Source organism: Somniosus microcephalus, chromosome 6 (genome assembly GCF_052327205.1).
Source record: "Somniosus microcephalus isolate GS21.2 chromosome 6, FLI_Smic_1.0, whole genome shotgun sequence".
NCBI lineage: Eukaryota > Metazoa > Chordata > Chondrichthyes > Squaliformes > Somniosidae > Somniosus > Somniosus microcephalus.
Genome location: NC_140992.1, coordinates 238,395,944 through 238,421,371, shown reverse-complemented (window position 1 = coordinate 238,421,371; position 25,428 = coordinate 238,395,944). Strand labels below are relative to the sequence as shown.

Genomic DNA, 25,428 nt, shown 5'->3' with positions numbered 1-25,428 from the left:
TTGCCCTCTGGTGAGTTCTGCAGCGCTATCCAGAACTTCGTGACTGTGGAGCTACCGAGTGATGCGACGAGGTAGTCATACTTCATCCCATCTGTGGTGATGTGTCGCAGCTGGAATCGGGACTCAGCTTGGAGGAACCAGGCTTCGGGCTGGTTTTCCCAAAACTCCGGCAGTTTCACGGAAACTGCGTTCGTGTCCGCCATTGCAGTGCTCGGAATACATTCTGAGCGTCGGGGTCACCAATGTTGAGGCTGCCGCGGGACACGAATGGAGGCCGAACCGATCTGAGGAACATATGGCTTTTTATTACATTCTCTTGAGAGATGGCTGCTCCAGCTCTTCTCTCTGCTAAACCCGAAAACAGACTGAGGCCGACGCCCGCGCTTTTGTGTACACACTGAGGGCGACGCCCGCTCCTTTGTCATGCCTTAAAGGCAGCATGCTTCTTAAAGGCAAGGTGCCCGATTTATTGTCCACGGACGGAAAAGTGGATTACGCCCGTTTAGGTGGCGATCCGCCACAAATTAACCATTATCAGATAAGCTGGAATTCATGTACACTTTAAACACAACCAGATCCATTTCTGATCATTGGGATTAGCAAAACTGATTTCATGTAATGATTGACTGACTTAAAATGTGTTTGTTGTCTTTAGTTAGCACAAGGCCATTCACATATCCATCTGAAATGATGTCAAATTTTTCAGTGGACTGTTCCTGCTTTAGTCTATGTGGTGTCAGTTTGGTTCCATGGTCGTTATAATGACCCTGAATTCGCAGTCAATGGCGTAGCTAAGGAGTACGCCGCTGACATCTGAACGAAATCCACACTTGCCTCGGGCGAACCCCCTTCGAAAGTTGCTTTCAAACGCTGTAGCGTTGTGCGTAGCATAGTGGCCCACAGATCCCAGGGACGCACCGTTATGCGTATGTAAACCTGGGATCATGTGGGTCAGTGCTCCTTTCACTTCCCGACTCTTAGCCAATCGGGAAACAGCAGATTGCTATTGTAAATATGTCAGTAGAAGATAGAATTCTTCTGGCATATATTTACAATTTACATAGCGTTTAATAGCCACTCTTAATCGGAAATGTTGGTTGAAGAGATTTAAAAAGGTAGGTATATATATATTAGTTATGCCGGATATACATTGATCTAACATCTTCCATAACTATGTGTAAATAATAATGCTGCATTTGTTAGATATACGGTTCTTGCCTACTCAGTATTAGATTAGATGCTCCATTTTTGGAATCGTGCCCATAACCCCAGTACAAAATGTTTCTATAAACCAGTAGTTTTTATTGTAATAGGTTGAGAAATAATCAGCACGCAGAAACTTTGCCCTTAATCCAACCTATAGAGTGCCTATTGCTGGTGTTTACTGTGCTTAATTTCTGGGTTCAAAAACTCATCGGGAAAGATTTTGACACATGAAAAGCGCTTTGTGTCTGGCCAGTAAATTTTTAATCAGAAAATGCTGGAAACACTCAATGGGTCAGTCAGCAGCCACCGACTAATACAATTTTTTCACCCGGCCCCCCACCCCCCTTATGCTCCAGCGCCTGTTTGCACCAGATGTAAACATTTTCAGGGTAATTAATGCGCAGTAAGTGGGCAATTAGCCAAACTTTCTGCCAGCACATTGATTTGAATGGATAAGAGAAACATGCAGTGAAGCCAATGTGCAGTCGGAACTTCTTGGGATTTAGCGCAAGCGCGTGTGGAAATCTTGCACTTGCGGCCAATTTCCAAGGTGATACGTGCCGTCATACCAACCGTGAATTCAGGGCCATCTTCTCTGCATTTGAAGATTGTGGTTTTGAGCCCCGTTCCAGGACTTGAGTACGTAGTTCAAAGCCAACACTTTGAGGATCTGCGGCATTACTGGAGGTGGCATATTTCAATGAGACAGTCAACCAAGGCACTTTCTGCCTGTTCTGGTAGATGCAAAATATTTCATTGCACTTTGCGAAGAGCAGGGACGTTCTTCAAGTGTCCTGGCTCGCATTCCTCCCTCAGCCCACACTACCAAAACACATTGATTGGTCATTTATCTCTTCTATTGTTTGTGGAACATTGCTGCTGCTGCTGCCACCTTTGCTTACTGATTAATCTTATTTCAAAAGAACTTCTTGTAAATGATAGATCCTCCTCTGACCTGGCAGATTTTAGCGTGGTCAGTGATAGAGAATCCCCAGGGGTGTGATCCTGGCATAATTGCAATTTTGGGGATGTGCTGCAGTTGCTCTCACTCTGTGGCACTTTGCAGCTTCTCAAAACGCTGCATCTTTACACGGATGTTGGAGCAGCACTGTTGTGTGTGTGTTTGCAACATTCCATGCAGTGCACTCTGAAGATTCACAAAGGACTGTATGAAGAACTTCTGATTAGTGAGTGTACATTGGTATCAAGCTGCTGTAAGGTGTGACTCTGTGGGTCCCACTGCAGCCCTTCTGTTCTCCCCTTGCTGCTTGTCCGCTGTCACCTCTACTTGTTCCTTCGTGCTGGTGTTCGGTGCTTCACCCAGTTTTCCCCTCTAATTTCCCTGAAGTAGCTGTATTTAAGCTGAATGCTTGCAGGTGCTGACATGATGGGCTGCTTCCTGCTCTTCCTTCCTGGAACCCGCTTCCTCACCTTGAGAGACCACTAGACAAAAAGAAAGGGAACATGATGCGAAAGATATGCAGCCAGTGCTATGGACACAGCAAGACCACTATGGTGCTTATGAGTCAGATTGTTAGGTTCTAGCAAGAAGCCAAAGTTGACGTGAGGCCTTGCCATGTTGGTCTGGCACAAAGCCACCAAGCTGGTCATTACTCATTCCCTCGATGGCCTCCGTGCTGATTGTTTGGAACGTCTGATCTTGTAGTGACCGAGGCACGACAGGTGTACTGATCCACTACCAATGCGGTTTCTGTTATTTATGTGTAATCTTCTCCTTTTGAAAAGAAAAGAAATTAACCCTTTGAGCATTGATTTAAATGATGCCACAGGAGTGTGGGCCATTTCTTTGGTTCAACCGTGAAATCAGCCCATATATTTGATCGTACCCCCCCCCCCCCCAGCATTGCACAACCATAAAAGCTGAAATCCCGAACCATGCACTGGACTTGGGGAAAGCCTGCAATCTGTGGAAACCTCAGAACCCTATTCTGTTGTTTCTGGTTATCCATGTGATAAGTGTTTGCATTAACGAATGTGGCATCAGTTAATGCAAGCATGAACTGCAGTCTGACTGATGGTATTGATAGACAAACATATGAAAAAGACGGACAGCAAAAGGCCAGCTCGTCCATCGAGTCTGTCCCATTCAATCAGCTTGGAACAAAACATCATGTTCCTCAATGCTCCCCATACATCAGCAGTCATGTAATCAACAACAACTTGTATTTATTTATTTATTTATTGGGAGAGGCAAAAGAAAGACAGATTAAAAAAAAAAAAAAATCCTAGGCCAATTTGGGGTGAGAAAAATAATGGAAAATTTCTCGCCGACCCTTGAAGGCATTCAAACATGAGTTCCAGGAGATAGTGAATAACCGTGAATCCGCACTCACTGCTCCAGTCGGCAACTTATTCCAAAGGTCTATAACCCTCTTCAACAGGAAAAGCCTCCTGATGTCTAACCTAGTTCTGTGCTCACATAACTTATACGCATGTCTGCTTATTTTTCCCTATCTATGTAATATCTAACCCCTTCATCATTTTAAATACTTCAATCAAATTAACCTGCTTCTCTAGAGAAATAAGACCCAGCACTCTAAGCCAGTTGTGATGGCTAGGGGTTTTTAAACTAGGTATTAATCCAGTTCTAATGAAAAGTAATGGAGCTGAAACATTAACTCTGTTTCTTTCTCCATAGATGCTGCCTGATCTGCTGAGTGTTTCCAGCATTTTCTGTTTATTAATAATCTAGTGGTCCACTTTTAAACCTTTTCCAGAGCCTCTATATCTCCAACAAAGTCAGGAGACCAGAACTGAGCATAGTATTCTAGATATACCCTAACTAAGGTCTTGTACATAGACATTTGTAGTGCTTTTTGTTTTATATTGGATCGTCTTCGCTATATGACCTGATACCCTATTTGCTATCGCCTCTTGGCATTGGTTGTAAACATTTAGAGGTACCTGCACTATAACACCTAGGCCTCCTTCTTGCTCAGTAGACTTTAATTCAGAAAGCAGCACAATAGACACATGCTTGGCATTATCCCTACCCACATTCATAAGACTACATTGATCTACATTAAATGTCATCTGCCAGATACAGTCCCATTCCCCCATCGCATCTAGATCTGATTGTAGTCTTTTTCTCTGTTCAAGGATTCTGATACTGCCACAAGTATGCATGTCAACCACACACTTGCAGACAGTACCCCCCCAATGCCTACATCCAGATCATTAATCTAGATTGTGAAGAGTAACGGTCCTAACACCGATCACTGAAGAACTGCACTAGTAACCGGTCTCCACACAGAATCACTACCATTAATGACAACCCTCTATCTATGAGAATGTAACCAATTCCCTATCCAGCCAAGGATCTGCCCTCCAATCCCACAGGATTCTATCTTGTATAGTGACCGATTGTGTGGCACCTTGTCAAAAGCTAGTTGGCTGTAAAGCGCTTTGGGACATCCGGTGGTCGTGAAAGGGGCTATATAAATGCAAGTTTTTTTTTTCTTTCTTTGAAAATCCAAATATACAATGTTTACAGGGCCACCTTTATCCATGAACCTCGTAACCTCTGCGAATTCATTCTGTGGCAGCCTGGAAGGAGCCGGAGGCAAAGCCATGACTTGGCTTGTGACAGATAATGCTGTGGCAGTTGGTTGCAGGTCTTGTTACAGGAGCTGACAGCTCTGACAACCTCCTTAGAGAAGCATAGCCTCTTTGTTAACTGCCTCTCGGATAAGTGCAGGTATGTTGAGCCTATACATTCTGTTGGGAGGGTGAAGATTCCCATGAGCTCGTCTCCTTCTACAGGAAACTTTTTTACCCGGGACCGGCGTGGTGCCGGTTGATCAAAAAGTCCGGATTACAGAGAGGTACGAGAGCCCCGTACACGGCCACAGGTGCAGGAGCCCCAGTTACACGGCACTTGTGCAGGAGTCCCGGTTACACGGCCACAGATCCAGGAGTCCCTGTTGCACGGCCACAAGTGCAGGAACTCCAGTTACACGGCCACTAATATATAGTAAAACTTACCTGAACCTACTCCTGAATTTTGCCGGTTAAGAGAGATTTCCGGATATTTGGGTGCCGGTTAAAAGAGAGTTTCCTGTATATGGCCTCCCAGCAGTTCTGTTCGCTCCTTCCACATGTTACTGTTGCTCCTCTTCCTCCTCCTCTAGCTAGAGCAGAATCACCAGAAAGAAACCCATGTAGAAAAAAGTGTGTTGCCAGAAGCCTCTTAAGATTTGAGAAATTGCACAGTGACCACAAGCACTTTAAAATCATCTAAGCAGCTAAATACCCATTATAAACTACCAGCAAAATGTCTCCCAAACCTTTGCATCATTTTAAAGCAGTGCAAGTGAGTATCCCCTCAAATAGAGCTGTCATGGCTGCTTTCTGACCTGAACCACCCATGGTTTGTGGGCAGGTTGAGAAAATAGTGGTGGCAGTGCCGGTCAACACAAAAATAACGTTTGAGGTTCTGACGTCAGTTGACCCATGTTTCAATATTTTACTCTGTCCTCTGCCTATTTTCTGGCAGGGATGCTGGCCACCTAAATCGAGGTCTGCCCGAAAATCAAAAAGGGCAGATTTCCAGTGGTAAGAAAAGATAACTTCAGTGATGCCATACTCTAAGACCCTCCAACCTAAACTCTTCCTTGCGTACATCTGCCTTCTCCATCCCATCAAAGGTATTCCCATTGAGAAATCCACGTCCAGAGTGCATAGGTGTACTTTGAATGGAACTGAGCAAAAGCAGCAGAAAAATTCCTGACTCCACCCCACCCAAAGATTTCTGTTCAGGCAAAGAAACAGCGCACAAAATGGCCTCCTCAGTGTGGTAATTGCCTCGGGGACACCTTGCATCAACTCTTACTGCTACTGATGTAATAACGATAATTATTTTAAAGAGTTTGCGGCAGAAAGAAAGGTTTGCCACATTCCTTAGCTCCAGTTAAATGTGGCAGAACAGGCTTGTGGTGGGCCTTGAAGAAAGCTGACAGATTTTTGTGAAGACAATTTAGGTGCATCTTTTTTTTGTGGCAGATTTGAGATAGCCTTTAAGAATGCATCGTCCTCTGTTTACCATCCCAAAATCAAATGAAAATCCAGGCCTAAATCGCCACAGTTTACCTTTTGAACGTATTTGTATTGCAACATCTTTTTAAAAGAAAAGTAATTTTCTGGCATATCAGCTTGCATTACAAAATTCAAATTTATATTATATGGCTCATTCAGTTGTTTGTTTATCATGTCAAGCTTGGCAGAATAAGGGGCAATGATGTTGGAGAAAACAGGGAATGTATGTAAGCACTGGTTAAGCTACCGTGCCGATTCCTGAGTGGCACTCTTAATTCAGAAAGGACAGGGAAAGTGATGAACACTGCTCCCAAGAGAACCAACCTCCATGGAATTTATGTTATTTCTTTTCATACATCTGTGCTCCAGGTCCCAGATTACCCATGAGCAACACCATGGGGGAAATCCACCAGTATACATAGGCTACATATGAAAAAGTGGTCTGCATTTGCTTTTAATTGAACTTCAGCTTAAAATAAAAATGACTATAGCAACGTTGTCTATATTCGAAGCGTAGCTTGGAATTTTCTGTTTGTTTTCACCTGCAGTTATTAGCAGTGGACCACTGAAGAACCGTTACAGATTGAAGCAGTTTCATTTCCACTGGGGTGCAAAAAGTGACCGTGGATCAGAGCACACTGTCAACAATCAGGTGTACCCTGCAGAGGTATGGGATTTGAACACTCCACTTGTTTCCTAAAATTCTGTTTTAAGAACGCAATTCAGAATAACCCAGAATGTTGAGAAAAGTTGAACTGAGACGATGTCAGTGAAAAATGTGAGTTTGAATTTGGTGAATACAGCGATTTCCCCTCCTTAATGCTGCCCAAGATCCAAAAGGCAGGACAAACACAGGTGCAGAATCTACTATACTGTTACTGCATACCATAGGTAATCCAGAAAGGCCAGTGTCACAGGATGAGACAGAGAGGCCAAATCTAATAACCGATTAAGACAATTGCATATTAGCTGTTTGGATTGTGGTCTTGGCCACTGCTAGAAATTGATTGCAGAATATAAAGATGGCAGGGGAGATCATTGTTATTTTCTTGGATATTTATTCTTCAACCTTTACATTCTCTCTATCGGTGTAATTTTACAGTGAAATGAGGAAAGAACTTGCATTTATTTAACGCTTTTCATTACCTCGATATTGCAAAGCACTTCACAGCCAGTTAAGTACTTCAGAAGTGTAGTCACTTTGTAATGTAGGGAAACACGGCAACCAATTTGCACACAAGGTCCCACAAATAGCAATGAGGTAAATGACCAGACAATTTTTTTTGTGATATTGGTTGAGGGATAAATGTTGGCCAGGACACTGGGAGAACTCCCGTGCTCCTCTTCAAAACATACCATGGCAAATTTTATGTCCCACTGAGAGGGAAGTCAGGTGCTCGATTTTAATTCTGATCCAAAAGACAGCACCTCTGCCAGTGCAGCACTCCCTCAGCACTGAAGTGTCAGCCTAAATTATGCACCCAAGCCTCTGGAATCGGATTTGAACCCACAACCTTCTGATTCAGAGGTGAGAGTGCTACCACTGAGCCAAGGCTGTCCCCTTAGAACCATTTTACCATTGCAGTAAAACATTTTTACTTTTATTTGGACTGGAAAATAATTTTTAAAGACAAATATCGACATGACATACCACCATTATAAAAGTTATACATGTTTTTTTCTTTGTAGAACCCTCATGAAAAAGTGTTTAGCAAACTATGTTTGTTTGTATCTAAACACACAACTTGGTGACATCATTCCATTGTGTTCATTGCACATGATGAAAATTATCTTGCTCTTCTCCATCTCCATCACCATCTCCAAACCAAAGAAATTAAATATAAAAATTTTAACAAATTGACTTTTTTTGGTCACCATTTTATCTGGCATGCGTGGAAACCTTGTTTAAGAATTTCCATATCCAACTACTGAAAAATCCCCACAAGAAGAGTTTCTGTTTGCCTGACATGGTGTATACACTCCCTCCCTGTAGGGACATGCTAAATCCAGAGATTTTAGGTATAGATTGGAACAACGGAGGCATCGGGATCCCCAAATGTGTGCACAGATACTGTTGGCGCTAAAGTTGTACAGCCTTCCAGCTCGGGGTAGTGGTAGTCTTCCCAGTCCTTTTCCAACCAGGACCACGACTGCCTACTTTCACCTCTGTAACATCGCCCGTCTCCACCCCTACCTCAGCTCATCTGCTGCTGAAACCCTCATCCATGCCTTTGTTACTTCTAGCCTTGATTATACTCTCTTAGCTGGCCTCCTAGCTTCTACCCTCCATAAACTAGAGCTCATCCAAAACTCTGCTGCCTGTATCCTAACTCTCACTGTCCCGTTCAACCATCACCCTTGTGCTCACTGACTTAGATTATCTCCAGGTCCAGCAACACCTCTGTTTTAAAATTCTCAGCATTTTTTTCAAATCCCTCCACAGCCTTACCTCACCCTAACTCTGTAACCTCCTCCAGCCAGAAACATTGGAAAATTACCCAGTTATGTCCTGTCCACAAAAAGCAGGAGAAATCCAATCTGGCCAATTAACGTTGCATCAGTCTACTCTCATTTATCAGCAGAGTGAGGGAAGGTGTCGTCAACAATGCTATCAAGCGACACTTATAACTTGCTTACTGATGCTCAGTTTGGGTTCCGCCAGGCCCACTCTGCTCCAGACCTCATTACAGCCTTGGCCCAAACATGGACAAAAGAACTGAATTCCAGAGGTGAGGTGAGAGTGACTGCCCTTGACATCAAGGCAGCAACGTGTGTGGCATCAAGGAGCCCTAGTAAAATTGAAGTCAATGGGAATCAAGGGAAAATTCTCCACTGGTAGTAGTCATACCTAGCACAAAGGAAGATGATTGTGGTTGTTGGAGGCCAATCATCTCAGCCCCAGGACATCACTGCAGGAGTTCCTCAAGGCAGTGTCCTAGGCCCAACCATCTTCAGCTGCATCATCAATGACCTGCCCTCCATCATGTGGTCAGAAATGGGGATGTTCGCTGATGATTGCACAGTATTCAGTTCCATTTACAACTCCTCAGAAAATGAAGCAGACCGTGCCCGCATGCAGCAAGACTTGGATAACATTCAGGCTTGGGCCTCCTGACTCCAAAAAGCTTTTCCATCATCTACAAAGCACGAGTCAGGAGTCTGATGGAATAATCTCCACCAGCCTGGATGAGTGCAGCTCCAACAACACTCAAGAAGCTTGACACCATCCACCTTAAACATTCACTCCCTCCACCAACAGCGCAACGTGTCTGCAGTGTGTAACATCTACAAGATGCACTGCAGCAACTCGCCAAGGCTTCTTTGACAAACCTGTGACCTCTACCACCTAGAAGGACAAGGGCAGCAGGTGCATGGGAAAGCCACCACCTCCAAGTTCCCCTCCAAATCACACACCATCCTGACATGGAAATATATTGCTGGGTCAAAATCCTGGAACTCCCTACCTAACAGCACTGTGGGAGTACCTTCACCACACTGACTGCAGCGGTTCAAGAAGGCGGCTCACCACCACCTTCTCAAGGGCAATTGGGGTGGGCAATAAATGCTGGCCTTGCCAACAACGCCCACATTCTATGAATTAATTTGTTTTAAAAAAACCTCAGTTCTTTGCACTCCTCCAATTTAGCCACTTGCGCATCTCCCACTCTCCTCACCATGCCTTCAGCTGCCTAGGCCTGAAGTTCTGGAATTTCCTCAAACCTTTCTCTCCTCCTCCTTTTAAGACACTCCTTAAAACCTACCTCTTTGACCAAGCTTTTGGTCACCTGTTCTAATATCTCCTAATGTGGCTTGGTGCCAAATTTTGGTTGATAACGTTCCTGTGAAGCGCCTTGGAACATATTACTACTTTAAAGGCACTATATAAATGCAAGTTGTTGCTGTATTTAGTGATGTGTATCTTCTATAATAAGTATGTTATGGGTACGGTAGCATAGTGGTTACGACTGACCCTTTCTCCCGCTTGCAGAATTCCCGTTCTACCTGGACCCCTCCCCCAGGCCTCTTACCCTCTCTAGATCTTTTCATCGCTAACTGCCGCCGTGACATCGGCCGTCTCCATTTCTCTGCTCCCCTCACTCACTCCAACCTACCTCCTTCTGAACTTGCCGCACTCCATTCTCTTAGATCCAACCCTGACATTGTCATTAAACCCGCTGACAAGGGTGGTGCTGTTGTTTGGCGAACTGACCTCTACCTAGTGGAAGCTGAACGCCAACTCTCCAACACCACCTCCTACCTCCACCTGGACCATGACCCCACTACCGAACATCAAACCACCGTTTCCAAGACTGTCACTGACCTCATCTCCTCTGGAGATCTTTCCCCCCGCGGCCACCAACCTCATAGTACCCCAACCCCGCACAGCTCGCTTCTACCTCCTTCCCAAGATCCACAAACAGGACTGCCCTGGTAGACCCATCGTTCCAGCCTGTTCTTGCCCCACGGAACTTACCTCTTCCTATCTCGACTCTATCTTTTCTCCCCTTGTCCAGTCTCTTCCCACCTACATCCGCGACTCTTCAGACGCCCTCCGCCATTTTAACAGTTTCCAGTTTCCTGGCCCCAACCACATCCTTTTCACCATGGACATACAATCTCTCTACACCTCCATCCCCCACCAGGATGGCCTGAGGGCGCTCCGCTTCCTCCTTGAACAGAGGCCCGACCAGTCCCCATCCACCACCACCCTCCTCCGCCTGGCTGAACTTGTCCTCACATTGAACAACTTCTCCTTTAACTCCACTCATTTCCTCCAAATCAAAGGTGTTGCTATGGGTACCTGCATGGGTCCTAGCTATGGCTGCCTTTTCGTGGGATATGTGGAACAATCTTTGTTCCAGTCCTACTCCGGTCCCCTCCCTCACCTCTTTTTCCGATACATTGATGACTGTATCGGTGCCGTTTCCTGCTCTCGCCCCGAACTAGACAATTTCATTCACTTTGCCTCCAATTTCCACCCTTCCCTCACCTTCACATGGTCCATCTCTGACTCGACCCTTCCCTTCCTCGACTTCTCCGTCTCCATCTCTGGGGATAGGTTATCGACCAATATTCACTACAAGCCCACTGACTCCCACAGCTACCTGGACTACACCTCCCAGCCCGCCTCCTGTAAGGACTCTATTCCATTCTCCCAGTTTCTCCGTCTCCAACCTTTTTTGCTCTGACAATGCCACCTTCCACACCAGTGCTTCCGACATGTCTTCCTTTTTCCACAACCGAGGATTCCCCTCTACTGTGGTTGACACGGCCCTCGACCGTGTCTGTTTTATCTCCCGCACTTCTGCCCTCACCCCTGCCCCTCCCTCCCGGAACCACGATAGGGTTCCCCTTTTCCTCACCTTTCACCCCACCAGCCTCCACATTCAACGGATCATCCTCCACCATTTCCGCTACCTCAAGTGATCCCACCACCAAACGCATCTTCCCCTCCCCTCCCCTTTCAGCATTCCATAAGGACCGCTCCTTCCGAGACACCCTAGTCCACTCCTCTATCACCCCCAACAGCCCTTCCCCTTCGCCTGGCACCTTCCCGTGCAAGCGCAGGAGATGTAACACCTGCCCCTATACCTCCCCCCTTCCCACTGTCCAGGGCCCCAAACACCCCTTCCAGGTGAAACAGCGATTTACTTGTACTTCTTGCAATCTACTATACTGTATTCGCTGCTCACGATGCAGTCTCCTCTACATTGGGGAGACCAAACGCAGATTGGGTGACCGCTTTGCGGAACACCTCCGTTCAGTCCGTAAGGGTGACCCCGAGCTTCCGGTCGCCTGTCATTTTAATTCACCGCTCCATTCCCACTCGGACCTCACCGTCCTTGGCCTCTTGCATTGTTCCATGGAAGCTCAGCGTAAGCTCGAGAAACAGCACCTCATCTTCCGATTAGGCACTTTGCAGCCTTCCCGACTCAATATCGAGTTCAACAATTTCAGATCATAACCTCGGCCCCTATTACATTTTTACTTTATATTTTTTTCCCACCCCTTTGTTTTGGATCTTCCCTTCTCCCCCCACCCCCTTCCTTTTTTTTTCTCTCTCCCACATGGCAACTATCTCTCATCCTGCCAGTACACTTCACACCTAATCTCAGTCGTCTTTTGTCTCCACTGTCCTATTACCATCTCGTCTGGTTTTGAATACCTCTTAATGTCTCTTTTACTTTTTTTCTATCGCAGCCCTGCCTTCGATCTATTTTATTTCCTTTCCAGTTTTGAAAAAGGGTTTCGACCCGAAACGTCAGCTCTGATTTCTCTCCACGGATGTTGCCTGGCCTGCTGAGTTTTTCCAGCATTTTCTGTTGTTATAGTGGTTATGTTATTAGACTAGTAATCCAGAGGACTTATGATCCGGAGACATGAGTTCATAATCCCACCACGGCAGCTGGGGAATTTAAATTCAGTTAATTAAATAAATCTGCAAATAAACTAGTATCCGTAATGGTGACCATGAAACTACCGGATTGTCGTAAAATCCCATCTGGTTCATTAATTAATGTCCTATATGGGACTGATGTGGTTGACTCTTAACTGCCCTCTGAAATGGCTTTGCAAGCCAATCTGTTGTGCCGAACCGCTACAAAGAAGTATACTAAGAATATGGACTGCAGCGGTTTAAGAAGGCGGCTCACCACCACCTTCTCGATGACAGTTAGGGATGGGCAATAAATGCTGGCCTTGCCAGCGACACCCACATCCCATGAACAAATGGAAAAAAAGTAGCATGCCTGCCACCTAACTTGCATTGCTACTGTACGTAAACCAGAAGTATTTCTTTGTTGTGCAGGATGGAGCTTGCCAAAATAATCTTAGTTATTACCTAATTTGATTTCAATACTGAATGTATCCATCCAGATTGAAACTCACTTTTCTGCAATTCAGTAAACTGCTTTTGTGGTTTTTCCATTCGTTTGGGAAATAAAACAATTTTGTGAAGTGAATGGATCTTTAAGTTTCCTTTTATTTGTAAAGTGTTCAGTGAGGACTCTTCCTTTATTCCATGGTACTGTATTAATGCATTAAAATATATAATTAGACAATGATTGAACAGATTTTTGTTCTTGGTATTTTAGCTTCATTTGGTTCACTGGAATCCAGTAAAATGCAAAAACAGTGATGAAGCCGTTCTGTCTGAAAATGGCCTTGCAGTTATAGGAGTGTTTCTAAAGGTAAATGAAAACAACTGAACACCTACTGATGATTTGGATTACAGCTCATCTAGAATTACGATGGTACAGGCGCCCAGTGGTAACCCAACAATCCTGCACCTATGAAGTTGTAACTTACCCTGATTTCCTGCCCTGACTATTTGTATGGCCCAGGCACACTCCAGACACAGGCTTGCCCTCTGGCTAGGCCGTGCACCTGAAAATCAGGCAGGAAGTCCAAGCACAGCTCAAGACCTTAGACCTGTGCTTCTGGTTGCCGATATCATGGCCTATGGCGAGCACCAGCCAAAAGATACCAAGTGCTTCCAATCGTCAGGAGGGGGGGGAGAAGGTTTAAGCATCAAGCCCATTTGCCTGTATCTTTTTCAGCCTACCACTAGGAACCCCGCCCCACAGATCTTCCCATCTGCATGGGTTTAAAGGGGCAGGCCCTTGTGCCAAGATTCTTTAGGCACCCTTCTGCTGGGGTGCCCAAGGATTGTAATTGGAGGAAGAATGATAATAGCTTACACTTGCTATAGGAGAAGCCCCAGAAAATCCCAGTGCAACAAATGGCAGTGGAGACTTGATGCAAAAGGCTTCTATCCCTTTTTCCTCTTTCCTGTGCCTGGGATATGCCTTTTCCCCAGGTGCAGAGAAGAAGAAAATCTACCCTATGAAGATTATCAACAATAAAGGAAACTGAGTTCTAACAGAGTATGAACATTCAAAAGAATTATGATGTATGTACATTTTTGATTGGTGTATGATGAATCCTTTTTTATTGATATTTTGTTTTATTAAAAGCTTGGAAGAAGGCATGATGGTCTACAGAAACTTGTAGATGCATTGCCAGCTGTTAAACATAAGGTAAGTGGGTGACTGTGTTTAGTTTGTTTCTCTTTTTTTTCCTCCACTGCTCCAATTATGCTCCCTCTGTATTAATGTTAAGCAGTGATGGCTCAGACTGTGGACAGCTGCATAGGGTATACTCGAACATTTCAGTTCAAATGCATTTGTTACTTGAGAATTACTGTCCGAGTCGGAGTCTTCCTCCAGTGTCTAAGATGAAAATATAAAACTGGCACCAAATATTTCAGGCTATCAAAAAGCCTTATTTCATGGTTTAGGTTTTGTGTTCATGAAGGTGGGGGCATCAGTGTAAGATAATTTTCCACTTTTGGCAATCTTTTTTACTATCCAGCACTATCATGTATCTCCTGTAAAGCCCCTTCTGTAGTGTCCCAACAGTATGACTTAATCCCAGTCTCAGCAGATTGACCTCTACTGTGACGGTTTCCACTTCTCTTACCAATTGCAGTTATGCGGCTTGTTAATAGAAACTGAAAGTGTCCAACAATTGCTGCGCATCAGGCGCTGCCTCCTCACACTGGGATCCTAAGGTCTGCTCAGCAGCCATGCAAGTTGCACGCCATAATCTAATGGGGAAGCCCATGTAGTACTGAGAGCTTGCATACCTGCCGTGTACTAGGTTTATTAAGGGCCTGAAAAATATGTAAATTTGGCCGCATAATGTGATGAAATGCCTGAACAGCATGACATCACTTGGAGCACGTTTGAAGTGACTGCTGCAAAGAAGACCCTTCCCTGTTAATTGGTTCTTTGTTGGCCTGATTTGTTAGGTTCACTGTGCATTTTTCACCTGTTTTAGTGTGCCTTTGCTGTTGAGCTGTTTTACCACAACCTCTTAAAGCTGCATTCCATTTGCCAGCTTTGCCAGTTTTCCCAGGGATCTTTCATACTGCCTAAATGGGTATCCCGTTGGGTATCTGTGTGTTTCCAGGCTATGGAACACCTTTGCATTTACATCTTCGGCATTCAGTTAGGACTGGCCCTGATGCTGCCTCCCATCTGTCCCAGACAATCTTACTTGGACATATCCGAAGAGAATCTGTATGCAGAGATTGCGATTCCCAAAGGAGGCTGTCACCAACCTATCTGACATGTTCTTAAATGTGGACATGATCCCCGTTTCAACCACTAACTCAGTGCATTCCACAGCCTCGCAACCCACTGTGTAAAAAGGTTTCTCCTGCTCTGTCCTAAGCCTCTTGCATTTAATCTTGTATCTATGGACCCCTCCCCACAATGCCACCCCGTTCATGGACAGGAAGGGGCTCCATTCCATGTATGCGTTGCTGGTGTATTACCGTTGCTGGCGTATTACCGTTGCTGGTGTATTACCATTGCACGTGAACGCCTACTACCATAATTCCTTCATTTTATACCAATTTACTGTGCCACAATTATCTTGAAGACCAGAAAGACTTTGTGGAATGCTGCAAGGGAACCACAGCTATCACTACAGCCATATTTGCTTACTCCTTTTTTGACACATCCAAGAACAAGACCTGAAAGGTGATGCAATGAGGCAAATCATGCCAACAGGGATGTGGTAGAACAGATGATCTGCATCCTAAAGCAAGAGATGCCTGCACTGATTAACTCTGATCAAGGAGAGCATTGCAATACAAGCCATCCAAGGTATCCAAAATTATTGTTGCCTGCTATGTGTTACACAACTTTGTCCTACAAAGCAGCCTTGCCATGGAACAGGCAGGCGGATACAGACCGCAACAGCCAAAGGCAGAGAACCCTGGCCAGAAGACAAGTTTTGTGACTCAACAAGAATTTCATGGCAGACTCTAATTAGCTAAGCACCTGAAATATCCAATAATCTGCATGTGTCCAATACCATGGCCAAATAAAGCATCACCTCCACTGCCCCATCCATACATCAAGATCCTGAAATACCACTGCATTGCTCCTACAATTATCTTATTCTGCCCCATCCCAACTGAACTCTCTCCAGCTGGTAGAGTACCAGTTAACCCATTCTAAAATTGTGTTGCATATGTGTTCACTGTGATTTCCCTTAACTGTGTGCTGCTTCCAGTATAACTGGGTGATTTCAGAACATTGGGAACTACAGACCAGTTAATGAGAAAGATATATTGGGTATCTATACACTAGCTAATATAAAGTCAGCTAATATAAAAACACTTGGAATCTAAAATTCAAGATCCAATTAGTGACATGGATTAACTGAGGATAGCCAGCCTGGATTTGTTAAAGGCAAATCTTGTTTGACCAGTTTAATATAGCTTTTTGAAGAAGTGACTGATTGATTGGATAAAGGAAATGGAGTAGATATAGCGTTTATGGATTTTCAGAAGACTTTTGATGAAGTGTCTCACAGGAAACTTGTTACACACACACTTATATCGTGTGTGTGTGTGTGAGACAAGTAGGAGAGGTTTGGCAAACAGCCAGCAGCGCTGTAAAAGGCTTTGACATAAACACGTTAGTGGAATGGGAAGACAAGTGGCCGATATAATTTAAAGCAGCGAAATGCGATGTGCTGCATTTTGGGAGGGAAAACGAGGAATGGAAGTATAAAAATGCTAAAGGGTGTGGAGCAACAGAAAGACCAGGTTTTAATCGATAATTCCTTCAAAGTGTGAGGGATGGCTGCTAAAGCTGTAGAAAAGGTCATTGGTATTATAGGTTTTCTAATTAAAGGCATAAAGCGAGCCATACTTAAGAGTATTGTGTGCAATTCTGAGCACCCCATTGTAGAAAACAAAGACTATTTCCTCTGCTTGCACAGTCAGTGATGAATTTTAAATTGTCACCTAAGAAAGTGAGGAAATGGGTTAGGAGAAATGTATTCAGGAAATTTCTTATTTATATGTGAAGTGGTTTGCCACAGGGAATTACTGAGGCAATGCATCTGAATCCGTACCTGTTTCTCATTTTTTAATTAATTCTTGAGATATGGGTGCTATTAGCAAGCCCAGCATTTATTACACATCCCTAGTTGCCCTTGAGAAGGTGGTGGTGAGCCGCCGCCTTGAACCTCTGCAGACCAAGTGGTGAAGGTACTCCCACAGTGCTGTTGGGGAGCAAGTTCCAGGATTTTGACCCAGCAACGTTGAAGGAACAGCGATCTATTTCCAAGTCAAGATGGTGTGTGACTTGGAAGTGATGGTATTCCCCTGTGCCTGCTACCCTTGTCCTAGGTGGTAGAGGTCGTGGGTTTGGGAGGTGCTATCAAAGAAGCCTTGGTGAGTTGCGGCAGTACATCCTGTAGATAATATACACTGCAGCCACGGTGCTCTGGTGGTAGAGGGAATGAATGTTTAAGTTGGTGGATGGGCTGCTGATCAAGCTGACTGCTTTTCCTGGATGGTGTTGAGCTTCTTGAGTGTTGTTGGAGCTGCACTCATCCAGGCAAGTGGAGAGTATTCCATCACACTCATGACTTGTGCTTTGTAGGTGTTGGAGAGACTTTAGCAAAAATGAAAGACTTGCGTTTAATATAATGCCTTTCATGACCTCAGGACGTTCCAAAGCGTTTTACAGCCAATTAAGTACTTTTGAAGTGTAATCACTGTTGTAATGTAGGAAATGCAGCAACAAATTTGCATTCAGCAAGTTCCCACAAACAGCAAAGTGATAATCTGTTAAATAATCTGTTTTTGTGATGTTGATTGAGGGATAAATATTGGCCAGGACAACGAGGATAACTCCCCTGCTCTACTTCGAAATAGTGCCATGGGATCTTTTAAGTCCACCTGAGAGAGCAGATGGGCCTCGGTTTAATGTCTCATCCGAAAGACGGCACCTCCAACAGTGCAGCATTCCCTCAGTACTGCACTGGAGTGTCAGCCTAGATTTTTGTGCTCGAGTCCCTAACCCACAGCCTTCTGACTCGGAGGCGAGAGTGTTAGCAACGCAGCCACGGCTGGCACTGACATGGGAGTTAGGAGGTGAGCCACTCGCAGCAGAATATCCAGCCTCTGAATGCTCCAGTAGCCTCAGCATTTATGTGGTTGGTCCAGTTGTGTTTATGATTAATGGTGACCCTCAAGATGCTGATGGTGGGAGAATTTGGCGATGCCATTGAATGTCATGGGGAGGTGATTAGACTTTCTCTTGTTGGAGATAGTCATTGCCTGGCACTTGTGTGGCGTGAGTGTTGCTTGCCACTTATCAGCCCAAGCCTGGATGTTATCCAGGTCTTGCTGCATGTGGGCATGGACTGTCATTATCTGAGGAATTGCGAATGGAGCTAAACACTATGCAACCATAAGCGAACATCCCCACTTCTGACCTTATGACGGAGGGGAGGTCATTGATGATGCAGCAGAAGATAGTTGGGCCTAGGACGATGCCCTGAGGAATTCCTGCAGCAATGTCCTGGGGCTGAAATGATTGGCCTCCAACAACCACAACCATCTTCCTTTGTGCTAGGTATAACTCGAGCCACTGAAGAATTTTCCCCTTGATCCCCATTGACTTCAGTTTTACTTTGGCTCCTTTATGCCACACTCGGTTGAATGTTGCCTTGATGTCAAGGGGAGTCACTCTCCTCTCCCCCCCCCCCCCCTGGAATTTGCTTTTTTTGTCCATATTTAGACCAAGGTTGTAATGAGGCCTGAAGCCGAGTGATCATGGTGGAAACCAAGCTGAGTATCAGTGAGCAGGTTATTGGTGAGTAAGTTCTGCTTGATCGCACCATTGACGACTCTTTCCATCACTTTGCTTATGATTGAGAGTAGGTTGATAGGACGGTAATTGGCCGGGTTGGATTTGTCCTGCTTTTGTGGACAATCCTGGGCAGTTTTCCACTTTGTCGGGTAGTTGCCAGTATTGTAGCTGTACTGGAACAGCTTGGCTAGAGATGTGGCTAGCTCTGGAGCACAGGTCTGCAACACTACAGCCGGGATGTTGTTGGGACCCATAGCCCTTGCTGTGCCTAGTGCATTCAGCCACTCTTTCTTCAGCAGTTACCCTAAGTCTTATTCCCAGGTTCCTTCTGACTTTCTGTCCCATCGTTGCTTATGGAGGGGAGTATGGTACATCAGGTGGAGATGCATTCGTCGGAGGCTGTTTGGAAGAGTAGGGAATGTTCCAAGGGGGTTACCTCATGCTGAAGTCTGCAAAGTATTGCAGTATTCTGGAGGTAGTGCTTCATCTGAAGGTATTGCTCATGCTGGCAGAGCTGAAACATATCAATTAACTAGTGGAAGAGCAAATTTGGAGGAAGTGACCTAATCTGGTGACCCCCTTTTTGTGCCAAGCACTGCATTGCATCAGTTAAGGGACAAATAGATTAGTATTTGAAGCAGAAGAAATTATAGGGCTGTGGGATTAGTAGAGCCAACACACATACAATGGGCTGAATGGCCTCGTTCTGTGCTGCAAGGTTCTGTGGAATTCGATTATTTTGGGGAAATGGTTCCAGTGGAAGTGATCCTGCAGTGCAAATGGAATATGAGTTCTGCCTCCATTTGATGACTTCAGTTTTTAATGAGGTGGTTGTTGGAGTGCTGTGTCAATGCATTGCATATGAAGAGATGGAAAGACTCATGTCCATCTCACCCAATTGCAGGTTGAAGAACCCTAAAATAATATAGATGGATTCCCTAAAATTACTAATCACTTGATAAATAATTTGCAGAAACATCAGTGACAGAAGAAATAGCCTTATTGTCAAATGTCATGAATAGTCAAGAAATCATAACATGAAGTATGTATATTTTTCTTCATCCAAAATGTAGTTAATTGTGTATACCTGCAGGACTCAGCAGTTGATTTCTTTAAATTTGATCCCACCTGCATGATTCCATCTTGTTCGGATTACTGGACATACCCTGGTTCTCTGACTACGCCACCTCTGACTGAATCTGTCACCTGGGTCATTATGAAGGACCCCATCGAAGTTAGTCCTGAACAGGTAACATTTCTAACTGCTTCTTAAGTACAACATCTAAGTGCTCCAAGACATTGTAAAATACAATGCTAAGGCCACAGTTGGAGTAGTGCGTGCAGTTTCGGACACCTCATTATAGAAAGGGTATAAAAGTCACCGGGTGGAAATTGTATAGGACGGTATTGATTGGATATCCCCGCGCACTAAGACGGAGGCCTGCGGATTAGAAGAAATTGGTCCTCGGACCTCATCTAGATATTGAGGTTGAGCTGCCTGCTCCACAGGCAGCTTGCCCGACGGAAGCATGCAATATCTGGCTGCCTGCTTTCTGATAAGCTCCGGAGGGGGTGGGGGGTGGGTGCAATCGTGGCTGGCAGTGGCTCTGGAGTTCCTCCTGGCTCCGCAGAATTTTTTAAATGCTGTACTTTTACGGTAGCGGCCGCTGGCTAGGCTGCATCCATGTCCCAAAACCTGAGATGGTCTGCTGTCCTTAAACATGTTAGGCCCCTCAATAGCATATGCATAATTTGGGCCATGTCCTTTCTTATCTCGCTGAATTTTTCCCTTTTCCGATCCAGCACTCTTATCTTTCACTCTTCATTATTCTTTTCCATTTTCACATTGTGCCTGAAGATGCTGTGGTTGTTGTTCCTCAGTTCTCTAACTCTCACATTAGTTATTTGTCCCAGTTCATTTTGCAGAAATAATTAAGCTTGCTCATTTCTTTGTTGGTCTAGAAACCGATTGATCTAGAAAGCAATTTTGGATATATTCTTTAAAAAAAAATCCCCAGTTTGACTACATGCATTACTTTTATCTCAGTGCATCTTGGAACAGTTAAAATGACCCAATATTACTGTCCTGTTCTTGCATATCTTTCTGACCTGTCTACACATTTCCCACTATCTAATGTTCACTGTTTGGTGACCTATAATACATAGAGAATTCTGTAATTTCCCTTCCTGTTAATTCTATCTACATGGATTCTGTTTTACTGTAACCCCTAGAACGTCCTTACATTCTATTGCTGTGATAGAATCCTTTTTTAATACTGCCACCCAGTCCCTTTTCCTGAAAAAAATATTAAACTTGTTCAGAACATTGGTGAGACCATACTTGGAGTACTGTGAACACTTCTGGTCTCCATATTATAAAGAGGATATAGAGGCATTGAAGACAAAAGATTTACTACAATGATACCAGAACTGAGAGCTTATACCTATCAGGAAAGACTGAACAGGCTGGAGCTCTTTTCTCTAGAAAAGAAAAGACTGAGGGGGTGACCTGATACAGGTCTTCAAGATTATGAAAGGGTTTGATAGGATAGACGAGGAGAAAATGTTTCTACTTGCAAGTGAGACCAGAAAGAGGGATCATAAATATAAGATAGTCACTAATAAATCCAATAGGGAATTCAAGAGAAACTTCTTTACCCAGAGTGATTAGAATATGGAGCTCGCTACCAGCAGAGTGTTTCACATTCGAACCCGAAGTGGTTGAGGCGAATAGCATAGATGCATTCAAGGAGAAGCTAGATAGCACATGAGGGAGAAAGGAACAGAAGGATATGTTGATGGGGTTAGATGAAGAGGGGTGGAAGGAGGCTTGTGTGGAGCATAAACACCGGCATGGATCTGTTGGGCCAAATGGCCTGTTTCTGAGCTGTAAATACTGTGTAATTAATAGAAATTGAACCAGCTCACAGGGACCATTGCAGTCAGCCGGCTGCATTCCACGTTGGTCTCTTCACAAACATTAAATGCATTTCTCATTGTGCGCATACTTAAAGGTAGCATCAATGAGAACCAAAACCGTTTCATGGTAGCCATTTCTATAATATTTGTTGCAGGAGGTGAGCTGGACATGAAATGCGAAGCAATATGGGTTGTCATTTAGATTTACATTGCTGGCAAACTTCGTACAGTAAGCAGCCAAGCCTGAATTCATCGGTGCTATTCCTTGCCATGTAAGATTCTACTGTTTTTAATGCTATGATTGCACACATAGCAACTGTCTCTTTATTTGCGGCAGTGATGGAATTCAGATCTGCCGACCCAAATGCAGGCTTCTTTGTAACAAAGGCATAAAACATAAACTGCTGCTTGCATGAGAACAAAGGTGATTAATCAAAAATTGAAGAACTCAACATTTCTGACTGACTGTCTTGTTTTATCATTCAGAAGCTCATGTTTGTTACATCCCAGTATTTTTTGGTAAGTTGGCTGCATTGGACATGTTTTTTGCTGCTGGGAAAAATATCTACAAAATTACCAACTAGGCCATCAGCAAGATTTACTTGCTGGCCTGAAGAACACGGGATCAACAAATTCACTCTTGATGTTATGCTGATCCTGATTTTTCTAATAAATGTGTAAATGCTGCATGCAAAGCATTCCTGTCACTAGTTTCATGCTCATCTCAGAACCTAATATGGCATTTGTTGCCTAGGTGATCCTTTATGTAGTCTGCATGAGAATTTGTTCAGATGCCCTGGAAAAGGTTCAGAGGAGCACCACTAGATTGATGCCTAGTTCTAAGGCCCTTAGTTATCATGACAGGTTGCGAGAGCTGAAGCTTTGAATTCAAGAAAAGTAGAAAGTGAAGACTTTGATGCGATTTGATTGAGATCTTTAAAATAACAAAAGGATTAGATTTAGTTGATACACTATTCAAGCTAGATAGATTAGGGAGAACTAGGGAACATGAGTATAAGTTATGTAAGCATAGAAGTAGTTTAGTTATCAGGAGGTACTTTTCCCAGAAAGACATCAACCTCTTTATTTCCCAGTCACCATGGTCTACTGAATTTGTTTGATTGCCTTTGGGGGTTGGAGAAGAATTTCCTAGAGGTTTTTCCTAAATTGGCCTTGTTTTTTTTGGCTTTTCCAGTGATATTGAGTGGGTGGGAGTGGACAAGTGTCATTGTAAGCAGAAATTACATCACAACGGTATCGGACAGGCTCGATAGACCAGCTGATCTTTTACTGTCCTTCATTTTCGTTTGTACATAACTGCACAAAATTTGCAGCATAGACAGTCCCCCTCAAGACCTTCGGCTGCCAAAGCTTTTTACTGACTTCAAAACCTCCTTGTGCTCCGCCTCATATTCTGTTACTGATTTTGCTTCTGGCCATGGTAGTCAGAGAACACCACGTAATCATCGGACTAAAAAGCTTCTTCAGCTCCCTCCATAAAAACCAGATACTGTACAGCTTGGGTCACGAGTTAAAATTCACCAGAACAAGCTGCCTGGCCAAGATCACTGAATTAAAAAAAAAAGGAATTCCAGTTTCGTTTTTTCTCTGAAAATTGGGCCCAGAGGTGTGTACACATTGCATTTATCACATCAGCATGAAGATTGTGTGTGTGTGTGTTGTGTGCAGCACAGAACACTCATGATGGCACAAATGCAGTTTGTGCATTTCTGAACTTGATTCTTAGAGAGGGAAAAAAATGGAGAATTCTGATTTTTTGTTAATTTCAGGAGACTGTGAGTACTTACCAATTAGCAACCCAAAATAATCAATGAATTTGTGGGAACGTTTATTTAAAAAAAAACTTTAATGATCCTTACAGTTAAAAGTAATACCCAAGTGTTATACCCAGGCATGATTCCCAAATGTGGCTAAAATCATGGCACAGGAAGTAAATGTAACAACTACTTTCATTTATATAGAGCCATTAACATAGTGAAACGTCCCAACGCGCTTAACAGGAGTGTAATCAGACAAAAATCGACATCAAGCCAAAGAAGGAGATTTTAGGTCAGATAACTAAAAGCTTGGTCAAAGAGGTAGGTTTTAGGGACTGTCTTAAAGGAGGAGAGAGGGAAAGGTTTAGTGAGGGAATTCCAGAGCATAAGATGTAAATGGCTGAAGGTATGACCGCCAATGGTGGGGTGAAGGAAGTGGGGGATGCAAAAGAGGCTAGAATTGGAGGAATGCAAAGGTTTTGGAGGGTTGTAGGCTGGAGGAGTTTCCAGAAATAGGGACGGGCAAGTCCGTGGAGGAATTTCAACATGCGTATAAGAATTTTAAAATTGAGGCGTTGGTGGACCGGGAGCCAATGTAGGTCAGTGAGCACAGTGATGAACCAGACTTGGTGCGGATTAGCAGAGTTTTGGAAAAGCTCAAGTTTATGGAGGGTGGAAGATGGGAGGCTGGCCAAGAGACCATTGAAATAGTTGAATCTGAAGGTAACAAAAGCATGGGAAGGGTTTCAGCAGCAGATGGGCTGAGGTGGGGCAGAGATGGGCAATATTACGGAGGTGAAAGTAGGCAGTTTCTGTGATGGGAGAGGATATGGGCTTGGTACCTCAGTTTGGTCTAATAGGACACAGATGTTGCGATCAGCCTGGTTCAACCTGGGACAGTGGCCAGAGAGCGGGATGGAATTAGCGGTGAGGGAAACGTAGTTTGTGGTGGGAGCCAAAAACAATGGCTTCAGTCTTCCCAATGTTTAATTCAAGGAAATTGTGTTTCATCCAGGACTGGATATTGGACAAGTAATCTATTAAAACAGAGGCAGTGGAGGGGTCGGGTGTTGTCAATGTACATATGGAACCTGACGCCTTGTCTTTGGATGATGTCGTCGAGGGGCAGCATGTAAATGAGAAATAAGAGGGGGCCAATGATAAATCCTTGGGGGGCTCTAGAGGTAATGGGGTGGGGAAGAGAAGCCATTGCAGGAGATTCTCCTGGCTATGACTGAATAGGTAAGAGTGGAACCAGGTGAGGGCAGTCCCACTCAACTGGACAACAGAGGAGAGGTGTTGGAGGAAGATAACAGGCAGTCCAGGCTAGATACAAAACTTTTAATTATTATAAAAGTACAGCTGTAACAGATTGTAAACTAACATTGTTATGACCGCTCTTGGGTCACACAACACCAATGCACTGCGTGTGGTATTCTATCTCTACAGAAATAAATACCCTCCGTATAAAAGTTTATGAACATTTAAATAAAGAAGGCTTTTTTTTTTTCTCTCAGTACTCTCATGATTCTGAATGTGTATTTAGTTAGGACCAGTCCAATATGATTTTTCTCAACTGATAACATGGTTACTATAGCACTTTGTTACATATGTGCACAACCATTGATTTACGATGACTGAAAAATCAAATTCCATTTTTATTACAGATACTTTTGGGATTGCATTCTGTGATTCTGTCCATTCTTCCTTGAAAATCACAAACCATTGCTTTGTTGGTGTTAGCTTCTTGAGAGGAGGTCTCAATTATTTTTAATTTTTTTTTACAG

General features: G+C 44.1%; 1 protein-coding gene across 4 annotated transcripts in view; it reads left to right on the top strand.

Annotated features, from left to right (window-relative positions):
• The window catches only part of ca5a (carbonic anhydrase 5a), a 43,370-nt gene that overhangs the window by 15,437 nt on the left and 2,505 nt on the right, over nt 1–25,428 (top strand). The window contains exons 3-7 of one of the 4 annotated variants that reach the window (XM_085991600.1): nt 6,810–6,928; nt 13,356–13,451; nt 14,238–14,300; nt 20,038–20,193; nt 22,350–25,422. In XM_085991600.1, coding sequence (XP_085847726.1) covers nt 6,810–6,928; nt 13,356–13,451; nt 14,238–14,300; nt 20,038–20,193; nt 22,350–22,544 — 629 coding nt within the window. In that variant the 3' untranslated portion in view covers nt 22,545–25,422. Of the gene's footprint in view, nt 1–6,809; nt 6,929–13,355; nt 13,452–14,237; nt 14,301–20,037; nt 20,194–22,349; nt 25,423–25,428 lie in introns of those variants that run through there. The other 3 variants (XM_085991602.1, XM_085991601.1, XM_085991603.1) reach the window with 3 other exon arrangements.